General features: G+C 39.2%; 1 protein-coding gene across 5 annotated transcripts in view; it reads left to right on the forward strand.

Annotated features, from left to right (window-relative positions):
* The window catches only part of NIPAL3 (NIPA like domain containing 3), a 26114-nt gene extending 13990 nt beyond the window's left edge, over positions 1–12124 (forward strand). For 2 of the 5 annotated variants that reach the window (XM_018569199.1, XM_018569202.1), the window contains 7 exons: positions 1506–1627; positions 3134–3230; positions 4667–4802; positions 6287–6375; positions 7859–7922; positions 9491–9585; positions 11634–12124. In XM_018569199.1, the coding sequence (XP_018424701.1) occupies positions 1506–1627; positions 3134–3230; positions 4667–4802; positions 6287–6375; positions 7859–7922; positions 9491–9585; positions 11634–11824 (794 nt within the window). In that variant the 3' untranslated portion in view covers positions 11825–12124. Of the gene's footprint in view, positions 1–1481; positions 1628–3133; positions 3231–4666; positions 4803–6286; positions 6376–7858; positions 7923–9490; positions 9586–11064; positions 11068–11633 lie in introns of all 5 variants that reach the window. The other 3 variants (XM_018569200.1, XM_018569198.1, XM_018569201.1) reach the window with 3 other exon arrangements.
* The last annotated feature ends 653 nt before the right edge of the window (positions 12125–12777 follow it).

Consider the following 12777-nt stretch of genomic DNA (forward strand, 5'->3'; position numbering starts at 1 on the left):
GTAATTGGCTCAGCGCTGAGCCAATCACGGCAGGCTTTCTATCCATTATTACAAGCCTGCCGTGATTGCGCCGCGACCCGTGATGCTGGCGTGATGGCGACCCATGATGCTGCCGTGATGGCGACCCGTGATTGCCGTGATGGCGCCGCGACCCACTGCAGAAGGGCTCGCGACCCACTTTTGGGTCGCGACCCATGAGTTGAGAACCACTGCTTTAAACTCTGTTAGGACATGGAATGTTCAAATCTACTTTACAAATTATATTGAAATCAGTTAGCACAGTACAGGCAGGGTTAGCACAATACCCTCACAGCCCCTCCTAACATTACAAAGAAGAAAAAGTAAAGTTTTTAAGTTTTAGTAAACTCTTTTTAAACTGCGGGAAGCATTTTTACATTATTTTTACATTATTTTTAAAAATTTTTTTATAGCTTATGCAGTGTGAATGGGAACATGTAACAAATAATATATTATCCCAATTTGGCTTCAAAAGTGGAAATACACTTTGCGTTTCCCAGAAACAATGTTCCTGGGAGACTCTTATGCTTTATTTCAATGTAGGGCAGCATGGGAAATGTCTTTCTAGCTACTGTAAAAGAGTTGAGCCAGTAATTTAAATTCCCCATTATGTAGTAGTATTTTTTTATTTTTTTTAACTGGTGCTTTGAAGGGATATTTGGCTACTGCTCTCCCTAAGATTGTATAGGTTTTTGAGAAGATTTGAACATACACAATTTCTAATCCATATTCTGTAATATTTTAGTAGTATAATATAGAAATATATGATGTCACAAAGGATTTTCTGGGAAGTGAGCATACCCCTATCTGCAATGTTCTATTTGCCGCCTTATAAATTCTTAGTCATGTGTTCTGTCCTCAAGATGTCTGGATTCATCAAATCTCTAAAAGGACAAATGGGAATGATGAATGCTTAGCACACAGGAAATATGATCTGTATTGAACAATGCTGTTTTTTTTTTTCTTATCTTATGTATTGTAGTACTGTGTGTGGGTTTTTTTTTTTTTATCTTGAGTGTTTAACTCATTATATGCTTATCCCTATTTTAAAAGTATTTCTACTTCAAATGTTATATTTCTCCCAATTTGAGGTTTTGCACACAAGTCGATGTACGGTTGGTTTTATCCTTTTCTTTTTGGTAATTGGGACACTGATGGCTGAATTAGTGCTAAGCAATCCCTTTCAGAATTAGGAGATTATAGTTTAGTTCTGCATTACTCAATCTTTACTGTTTCTTACCTTTTTGCAGAAACACCTTTTCACTATACCCACAATGAATCTATCTCTGAAATTTGTCTCTATTACACTTTCAGATCTAAAATCTTGCTTTCGATAGATCAGTCACTTTTATCATGCTTTGCTTGTCACATGATCTTTCCATTTACACACATTCAACTGCATGTTGACTAACTAGGCTTCCTCTGATATATATGTGTATGTCTTCTCTCTCCGCCCTCCCAAGGACGTTATATTTTGTCCTTTATAGGCTGTGGACTAGCAATCATTGGCACCTACTTGCTGATAACCTTTGGGCCCAATAGCCACGAGAAGATGACTGGAGAGAATATTGTCAAACATTTAGTGAGCTGGCCATTCCTGCTGTACATGGTAAGTTTCATTTTACCAGACAACTTTAAAAAGTAACTCCAGCAAAGTATAACTATTTTGACAAGTGTATCCTATATTGATTGTTACTATATTCATTCTCCACACACTAGGAACATGAAAGAATTGAGATGCAATACGCCTACCACTTAGGCATGGAGCCAGCTTCCCGGCCAGTCAGGGAGGCGGGTCATTACCCATTGCCTGGCTTCCTGATTGCCTGGGAAGTCGGCTCGATTTTGATTGACCAGGAGGCGTGTCATTACCCACGGCCCAGCTTCCTAAATGGTCGGAAAGCTGGATGCATGCTGTTTGGCTGGCTCAATGCTGATCGGCTGGGAAGCTAGCTTCCCAGCCAAACAGCATGGAGGTGGCTTCCCAGCCAATCAGGATTGGCCGGAAAGCCAGCTCTATGTTCCCTTGGGCACTGCCGGTCAGAGGAAATCTCCCTCTGACCGGAAGTTCCGGTATCGGGATAATAAGTATTGGAGCATTTTGGGGGTGCGAGTACTCGTCCAAATACTCTGTATCGGTACTGGTATAGGTATTGGTGCATCCCTAACTTACATAGTAGGTTCATAATGTTAATGCTGCATATTTGCATCAGTATGTTGTCTGTGTTGCAACCCTGGTGCTGTTTTTTTTCAGTGCAGGGCTTTTGGAGCTCTGTTCTGCATTGTGCCCAGGCACCTAACCTTAAGGCAAACCCTTGTTTTGCCCTTGCAGGGTAACAAGTTTACTTTAACTTCCTCCCCAGCAGTGCTTAACTTTCCTGCAAGTTGAGTACTAGTTACTGCAGGCCAGTTACCCTGTGTCTTGCAGTGTAGGTTGTGGTCAAATCATTATATTAAATTATACTAAACTGCTTGATATTATCTCCGTCGTTTTTGTACTAACGGGGGTTTCCTCCTTCAGCAGCCTTTTGGAGAAGAATAGAGGATCCTCCTGCTCTACTCTTTACTTTGCTTGGAAAAGTAAAGACCAAGCGTTCTGATTACTATGGTTCTTGAGAACCACTGAATCTGTGTTCACTGCGCAATACCAGCTTTTACCAACAGTGCCAGAGATAAGATCTAAAATGACAGCTCTTTGTTATCATAAAAATCTGAGATGCTTGCGTAGAGGGAAACGTCTTTTCCTTCTTACTGCAAAGAGCAGCAGAAGTGGATTCCTGCTGGACTGCAAATCTAATTTAATCTGGAGCTTTCATTTAAAATAAATGGAAGGTCTGATTCCTTGCCTGCCCATACAAAACATGTAAAAAAAATTAAATAAACAAAATATTTAACAAAATTAAAGGATTTTGATTTCTCAGGAGGCTGAGGTGATTTTACATCTTGTTTTGGCAGCAGGGGCTTGCAGGAAAGTAGACCTACCATTTGCATGGAAGGTCCTCTTTAATATTACTGAACGAATCGCCAGTATAGGTATCAGAAATAAGAAAAAGTATTTGAAATAAAGCCCTGCGATGGATGGATTTCTCGTATACCTTGTGTATTGTCTTCTCAGCTGGTGGAAATCCTTGCCTTTTGTTTCCTGCTATATTACTACAAACAGAAGAATGCCAATTACATGACCATCATACTGTTGCTGGTTGCATTGTTGGGTATGTAAAGTGTTTATATTCTGTCCTCCCATTTCACTGTGCCTACTATGTAAATTTATTTGCATGCATTCCCATAGACTTTTCTGTGCATTCACATTTCAGTACAAAATGTATTCCTGAAACACAACGCCTCCTTACAGGCATTGCAGGCATGAATAGTTTTATAACGGCCATTGCTGCTACCAGTGTGGAGCAGTAAAGGTCATAGTGAGTTTCCTATTTTCCCTCCAAACAGAGGAAAAATTAAAGGTGAAGAGCCTATAGAATAATGCTGCTATTTCATACTGGCTTCTTTTTTTTAAAGTAAAGATGATTATCTAAGGTCATTTAAAGGAGAACTGAGGTGAGTGAAAATCACACATCCTCATAGTTCGAGCCGACGTGTGACAACGAAACTGTCGCACGTCGGCTCAATAGCTCGGGAAGTGAGCAAGCACATACCGTTGCTCGCTCACTTCTCAATCATCTCTCTGCAGAGAGCGATGACTGTCCTCGCATGGATTCCCCCGCTCCGATCCTCCAGCGCTGAGTGGAGGAACGAACAAACAGGGGAGGGGGTGGGCACAGCTTGCTCTGCCTCTAGATAGGCAGAGCCCGCTATCATTTATGCAGCTTGGTGGATCTCTACAGCATTGTCGGGAATCCGTCCCAGCGGCGGTCTCAGTATACCGTGAGCTGTAGCTTGCGATTATACTGAGCTTTGGGTCATGGGAGGACCCAATAGTTCTCTTAAGTAGCAGACATATTTTCCCCTCTTTAGCAATCCATAGGTGTCTTCTAGACTACATGCAGGGCTGATACCACTTCAGTTTTCCTTCACTTATTTATAAACTAATAGAAATTTACTGTGAAAAATATGCGCCAGCTTATAATGTGCAGTGATAAAGAATTCCTTTATTATGTTGATGAATAATTCCTAACCTGCATACACAGTACTAAGTTGGAAGTGGCCCCTATAATTCAAAATAAATATTTCATTTCAATGTAGAAAGTGCAAAATTACCTATTTTAGTAATTTTACTGTGTGAATGTTTAAATTTATATATTTTATCTAATATAGTAAATTCTTGTGTGTATTTTCAGTACACTTCTTCAACAAATATCCTATAACCAACAGGATAAGAACGTAGTTACGACCCCTCGGTTTAGAAAAAGTTCACATGCACATATGTACTGTATATGGCACATTTAAATTTCATGTATTCCAAACATATAAACAGGTTGCAGGTAAATGGTATCCAAACTCTTCTCTCTCCAACCTATAAAAGTGATCCCAAATTCTGTTATGGATAAAACAAGAGAAATCCCTAATAGACTAAAAATGTATTAAACGTGCTAATATTGCATTTGTTTCTTGTTTCACTTTTACCATAGGAATATAATTTGACTTTATAATATTTTATATTTTTTTGTGTTTTACACTGCAATGTTTGTAGGCTCTACAACAGTGGTCACAGTGAAGGCACTAGCTGGCATGATCATTGTCTCCATACAAGGCAGCATGCAGCTGGGCTACCCCATCTTCTACATCATGTTTGTGTGTATGGTGGCTACAGCCATTGCTCAAGCATCGTAAGTAGACTTCCTCACATACGTTTATAACATATTTTCTAAATGCTTTTCTTGATATGTAACTATTGAATTTAAATATGCAGTGTTCTGTGTCAAATCAAACTGTTAGATACAAAAGCATTTGCATTTAAAGGAGAACTATGAGGTGAGTGATTTTCACTCAGCCTCATAGTTGGAGCCGACCTGTGACAATGAAACTGTCACAGGTCGGCTTAGTCGACCGGGAAGTGAGCGAACACATACCGGCGCTCGCTCACTTCTCGATCCGGTGCCGGCAGAGACCCGTGACAGTGGAGGGACTGGATTCCCCTCCTCCCCGCTCCGATCCTCCAGCGCTGACTGGGGGAGGGGGCGGGTACAGCTGGCTCTGCCTCTAGATAGGCAGGGCCAGCTGTCACTCACGCAGCTGGGTGGATCCAGACATAATTGTCGGGATCCGTTCCAGCTGCGGCGTCTCTGTATACCGCGAGCTGTTGCTCGCGGTATACTGAGCTTAGGGTGACGGGAGGACGCTAGTTTGTGTCCTCCCGTTACCCTTTGGGGAACTATGGGGAAAAGCCCTAACCCCATAGTTCTCCTTTTAAGGAACCTTATATACTTTTTAGATTGAAGTTGCTTCCATATTAAAACTGTAAAATAAGTCTATTACATATTTAATCTAATTTAAAAAATATAGATATTTGGAATGCATTAATTAAAATACAGCAAGATTGACAAGACTTGGGCTATTTCACATCTATAGCACCTTTTACATTAGTGTATATGTGGCCCAAATTTGGCTACAGATATCCAGCACAGTTCTCAACAGACTGTAAATCTGGAGGGGGAAAAAATTGTGTAGAATGCCAAACTTTATACTGTTGATAAAAAAGTGGAGTGGAATAGCTGACACTGTAAAGTATAATACACAGACAGAACTTCATTGTCAATTTTCAAGCATGGCATGACCAAATGTAACTGTCATGTCTAAAAGAGGAACTGAACTGTGGAAACTATTTGCGGCAAAGGTAAAAGAACTAGTCACCAAAATTTCCTGTGGTTTCTCTGCAGCTAATCTTTTCCCCATTACTGAATTACCACGAGAGGCAGGGCTTTACTTCCTATGACAAAGCCCCATCAAGGAGAACATTGAGCAGCACAGTACTGATATCACCAAATCGTATTCGATATATATCTTGGGATCTGCAGTCATAAGCATCAGTGCTTTAGATCTAGCCCCTCAGAAATACAGCTATGAGATTTTCTAGGCACACTCCCATACTAGGAACACAGCATTTGTGTGCTGCTTAGCCAAGATTAACATTTCTAATTGTTCCCTATAACACCATAAATCTTCACTTTTTGAATTCAGGTCCACTTTAAAAGAATGTGAGTTATGCTATTATACCACAGTCCTTGACTGCAGTAAAAAAACTATTTTTCTCATTGGCAAGAAGGTTTTGTATTTTTAACAAATAGTCTAACTTCTTCTCCCTTCTTCACAGGTTTTTGGCACAGGCGTCCCAACTGTATGATTCAGCCCTAATTGCAAGTGTTAATTATATCTTGTCCACAAGTTTAGCTATTTCAGCAGGTAAGACTCAAACGCATATGACTCAAGGTTTATATGTGTTTCACATCCTCATGAGAGAAGCAGTATACTATATCATTACATTGAACGTGGCTTTAAAAAAAAATGTTTCCTTCACTTCTTTAGTATGTAAAAATGGGGCATCCACTATGACTTGAAAACCTAAAGCCCAACCTGGGGCACAATAATTATAATTTTAGTAAGTTGTACAGTGGTATTGTTGTAAAGCTACCTGCCATAATCAGCACTGCCTCCTTCTCCCTGCAAAGCATCAGGTATACATGCAGACAGAAGTGCAACTCCCGCTTCATGCTCGTGCTAATATCGACTGTAGCACTGGTTTGGCGAGAAGGTCTCTTTAAGGGACTGAGGCAATGTTGTGTAACTAGGGGAAGACACCTAGGGGTGCCCACACTAAACAATTAATAATCAGAATAGACTTGCTTTATTCAGACTGAAATTATAGAGTATATGCAAAATAGCAGGCAGGCACAACATTTATTACTGAAACAGTAATGAATTATCTACATCGTGATGGGATGAGTCAAATATTTAGCCAGCCTCATGCTGCAGAAACCGGTCTGAATTTTTCATTGGGCAGAGGTGAGGCACCTCAGTATGAAAGGTCGGAGTAATGCTGACTATACACTTATCAGCAAACCTTTGTAAAGGAACTCATAAGTATTGGAAATTCCTATACTAGCCAGTGCTATCTAGGCACGCTAGTACCATGCAGACAGCACTTGCTCAGCTATGCACCAGGTCGGAACTTTTCAAAAATAAACCCCCTCCAGTTTATTTTTTTTCATTTTAGCCTTGCAGGAAGAAAATACTCTAATTTCCCCCATCCACACTAACAACTTGGATGGGGGGATTCTCCCACAGCCCCCACCCGGATAATTGTATTCTGACAGTGGCAAGTGTGCGCCTTCAGAATACCCAATCAATTACTGCAGTTGATTGGCCAAGAATTTTCTGACTGGCTCATTCTACAAAAGTGTATTGAAAAATGACTTTTGTCAAATGGATGGGTGTCAACTGGGCCATACATTGGGTGAATTTTGCCGAGTCGGCACAAAATTTGGCCAACGTATGGCTAGCTTAAACCCTGGGGGAACACTACCTGTGCGAGCAGTTTATCGTTATATAATATTTTTTTTTTTTAAATTATGACCCGTCTATGTCAATACAGTTAAGCAAAGTGTGATGTGGGAGTCAAGCAGTGATTATAAAGATGCTGTTCACTCATCAAGAGGCACATACGCTTCACTTGCAGTTAATGCTGTCGATTTTCAATATTTATCTTTCTTTAAGACAAGACATTGCTTTGTGTGGTCAAAATAAACCGTTTTCTAAATGTTTATTTTGCCATTAATTGCCTTGATACATGCCAGGAAAAATGATATTATAACCCATAGCCATCTGCTTATTCTAAGCCTCATTTAACTCTTTGCAGTTGAACTAAAATTTCTTTCTAAATTCTTAGGAGCAGTATTTTATGTTGACTTTCGAAATGAGGATGCTCTACATCTTTGTATGTTTGCTTTAGGGTAAGTGCAGCAATGAAGCTTTTAAAATTGGGCTTTTCTTGGTTTATCTTCTGAAGCTGTGAACACAAGTGACGGAGCATAAGCTTGCCATCAGTATGAAGTCACATTAGTCCTGTTTAAATGGGCTCAAGTCAATTTGTGGATTCATGTTACTACTACATATTGAACTGCATTTGGATTATTTGTATCAGTGTTATGCTAGATACCTAAATAAGGTGCAGAGGTTAGGGTTCTCCTTAGCTTTTTCTCCTAGTCCAGATAATAATCTGTGCGGAAAAAGGGTTTACGCAGACAATTATTCCTACTCTGAGAACCACTTGCAAGTGATAACTAGTGATTGCTCTATGTTCAGTTCAGTGTTGTAGCGATCAATCGTCTAAATTTGCAGCATTGTGCTACTCTTGGTGATTCATGCCAATGATTAGCCATCACTAGTGATTAGTTGCAGTGCCATCATGGGCAATTTTCACTAAAGCAAAAATTTCCAATGTGTCCAGCCTAAAACAGCATATTTTCTTCACTTGGCAGTGTATTTATTGTTTAGTTCAAAGATGACTTGGGCAATGTATGGCACAAGCTGAAAATGTAACTGTGGCCAGGCTGAGAACACCTAAATAACAATCAGTTAATACACTTTAAAACAAGCCCCCGGTAACCTATGTAGCTGCAGGCACTGATCCTTACAGTTTACAGCAGAAGCTTTGAATACATTTTCAGTCAGTACAGTTCATCTTGCTACCCTTTTCCAAGTAGTGAATCGGCAGCCTTTTAATCTTAAATGTGAACAAAGTGAAGGGGCTCTAGGGGTGGGCTGAGTGTGAGGTGACCTGCCGAGTCTTGAATGACTCTGAACTTTGAAGATGAATTGCGTCACAGTGTCTGCAGCTACAGTGGTCAGTAAGTATTTGTTTTAAAGCTCATTTTCAGTTTCTAAATATGGGAACACCTGAATCTCGATATCCCAGCCACTTTTATTGTGTTTATGTTTTATTTCAATTAAAGGGCTTTTTCAAGGTGTGTGCATGTCTTTATTTCTTGTTTACTCTTTGTGGTAATGGGTAAGGTGTACTAATGTACTCTTGTTCCCATTCTTGTGGAAGAGAGTGGATATCTGCGCACCCTCTTATTATATAGGGGGCTTCTAGACTCAACTATAGGTTCCGCCATATTACCCTCCCCTCCTTTTTGGGACACTGGAAGAAAATGTGTACTCATTTTTTAATTTTTAAACATTATCTGCATATTAACATTTGAAGATGTCCAGTCAAAGCGAATATCTTTGTTATTTAACTTGTTACAACAATAGTTTCTTACCACATTCTGCATGCAATGAAATAACTAGCTTTAGGAGCTGTCTTTTCATTTTTGTTACCATTTTTCTCCGTTGAATTTTACTGCTGGTGAGCTGTAGTTATTAACATGCACAGTGCTCTAGAGTCTGGTTTTTTGTTTGTTTGTTTGTTTTGTTTGTTTTTTTAACTGCCTTTTACACAGTGCTTAAACTACATCCATTTCTTTTGTGATGTTCAACGTTCTAGTTTATCTAATAAATTATTTTATTTCCCAAGGTGCCTTATTGCCTTCTTGGGTGTGTTTCTCATTACAAGGAACAGAAAAAAGACAAAAGCTTTTGAACCCTATGTTGAAATCAACTCCATGCCAGGTAAACTACATCTAACACTGGTTACATTTAAGCTTTGTAATTCCTATATAGCTATTTTTGGTTTGCTTTAAACCTAAAGGACTATTTATCATCCAACTAAAACTATACTATCATTTTTAAATGGACTTAAAAATGTACATCAAAGAAAAATTAAAAAAAAAATATGTGCAGCACATACATGCAATCCATGCACATTTGCCTGTTTTGTTTTTTTCCTTTTAAAGACCCTGCAAATGCAGATGAATTCCAGCTGATCTGCCAGAAATTTATGCAGCTCCTAATTTCCTATTGTGGGCTGACAACACTGAGCAATTTTATGGACTGAGTGTTGTCAACCCATTCCAGTTTTTGGGGGGGGGGGGTTTTGCCAAGTTACCCAACCACTCCCACAGTCTTCATCTCCAAAGCGAGGCACTAATTGACTTGTAGTCCCAAGATATGAACTGGGAGGGCTAAACTGACCTTGATGACACAGGATTTCTGACCGGATCAACTTAATTTTTTTTTTTTTGTTGCTCTTCTACAAACGGATACTAACAACACTTTAAATTGCATATTTAAAGTGCCAAAATGATGCAAATAAGCGAAGTTCTTAGGGTTTATATACACTTTAAGTCTGCCTGCTATTATTGGTGCTACACTTTGTGTAATGTTAACATATTCCAAAAACATCTGCAATATTTGTGGAAGAAATACATGTATTTAAATCAAAAAGTGAAACCAGTCTTGAAGCTACTAATACTAGACAGCAAACACTGCAACTCTAATCTGTAACTCAATGAAGCCAAAAATTGGAGAACACCACACAAGGTCACTAGGAGTGAACTTTGAGGCCAGATCTGTGTAGGCTGCAAGCTTCCTGTATTAGAAAACTAATCGACAGTTCCAAGGTTGGTTTATACTTGTTAAATGATGGTGAAAAGCCCTTTTTTATTTTAGATATTTTGTGCATCAGGCTTTCTGTATGTGAGAGACGGCAAGTATTCTGAAGTGAGTGTGTCTGGAAATTTCTCTCCTGCATCACAAGCAGTTCTTAGAGCACCTGATTACTGACAATTGAGACTTGGGTGCATTGGCACGCAACAGATGAGAAACTTGGCAGCTGCATGATTTTAAAGTTGTTGTTGTTTGTTTTTTTCCCCAATTTGGAATGGAGTGTATAATGTCAAAATGGCACTAATCGTTTTAGGGTCCAGCCTTAAAGCCCATTTCCACCTTTTTGTGGAGGTATTTTTGAAAAAGCATTTGCCAGCAATGTACACTGAATATACATGAAGCAGGCATATGCAGTTGCTGTATATGAACACAGAAACATACCTATTTTTTTTTTTTGTTAGCTTTTCTCTTCATATCCTTATGGAAATAGCCGCCTCAAGCTGTGTAAATTTACAACTGAGCTCTCCACCTCCCATTCATTAGTATTCATAGAGGCAACACCTCCCCCTTTCCCAGGACAGTGTATTGTGTGCAAAGCCAGAGCTGGTGTTTAGTGATCGTGTTACACAGAATCACAGGGACGGGGGACAGCTGTTTACAGCCTGCTTTACAATCCAAAGCCCGATGTCAGACTAAGTTTTCCTGTGGAGAAAATTTAACATTTGTAGGATTCAGGACTAATAAAAAGTTCATCGAAAAAATGAAAGCCTGCAATGCGAGTCATGAAAATGTGCACACGTATACATCATACCTACACCTCTACATTACCACAATAAATGCTAATCTCTTACAAGGGTGGAAATGGACTTTAAGAACATGAAACCTATATGAAATGGGGAAGGGAGATATGAGGAACAAGTTCTTATAAACTGTATATGCTTCAATGTGATTGTTACAAATATTTTTTTAGTGGTATACAGTCTGTACTATGTTATACTGTATATGCATTATTACAACTGATGGAAATTATCCTTTAGTGGTATGAAGCCTATACTATGCCAGTTATACTGTACATGCATAATTTCCATGGTTACAATTATCCTTTTATTGCTATAAAGTTTATACTTTGCCAGTTGTCATCTAAGAGAAAATCTGTTCTATTTGTTTTGCAGGTGTGACTAACATGCATGATCATGGCAATAATGTTCAGCCTGATTTTGGGAATTCCTTCTCTTATGGAGCTCTACGAAGTAATGATAGTTTATCAGAAATGTATATGCCAGCAACACTTCCTGTTGTAACAGAAGAAGCACCATCTTCCTCTCCACCGTATAAGATTTTGGAACATGATAAGGGTGAATAGGCTGATGCACAACAAATGGACTTGGATAAACTATGCAGCAAGAGTGTTCCTCTGGGTTTTTTTTCCTTGTACAGACTTAGTTCAAACCATTGTTAAAATATTGCATTTTTTTAAATCAGAAGTTATATGTATGTCTATATTGCAGTTTACTCTACCTTGGTGGTTCACTTTCAGTGAACTGTTTTATATGCCATGGTAATATTTGTTAAGGTGATTATACTGGACAAAGTAGAAAAAGCAAAAATGTTAACTTATATTCTAATCTATTTTTAAACTAGAATAAAAAGTGTTTATGCACCATTATTACACAAAGCACCTGTTTTTTTTTTCTTTTTGTTTTTTTACAAAATTTCCCATCACTTACTATCTTGACAGTAAGTAAGGGGAAAATCTCCCCAATCTTATAGCAGTCTTATAGCCCCAATACAATGGCTATAAGACTGTAACCGAGGCTATAAGCCAGGGGCTGGCAACTCTGGCCCTCAAGTTGTGCTTTAAAGAAGAGCCAGGAACTCCAGGAAAACTTTTTTTTTCTTAACCCTTGCAGTGGGGCTAACCCCATACTGCAAGGGTTAAGTGCTCGCTTGTGTATGTGCTAAAATAAAATTGTCACAGCGCTCCCTCCTGCCTTTCTCCTCCACTGCAGCATTGGAATCTTCCTCCGCATCCTCCGGTATAGACATGATGATTTACGGGACCTTAGAATTGCTGCAGAGGAGGGGGAGTGAGTCTGGAAGGACCACTTTAGGAACACGTCAGCTCAGAGCATCAGGTGAGTATAACTTTTTTTTTTTTTTTTTTTTACCTAGACAAAAATGAGCAGTTAACCCTTACAGTGTGGGGGTAACCGCACTGCAAGGATTAATAATAAAAAACATTTTCCTGGGGTTCTTAAACTACAATTCCCAACATGCTTCTGTATCTGGGAGTTATGCCTGTAGCTGCCACTCTTG

Source organism: Nanorana parkeri, unplaced genomic scaffold (assembly GCF_000935625.1).
Source record: "Nanorana parkeri isolate BGI_ZX_2015 unplaced genomic scaffold, ASM93562v1 scaffold1303, whole genome shotgun sequence".
NCBI classification, from domain to species: Eukaryota; Metazoa; Chordata; class Amphibia; order Anura; family Dicroglossidae; genus Nanorana; species Nanorana parkeri.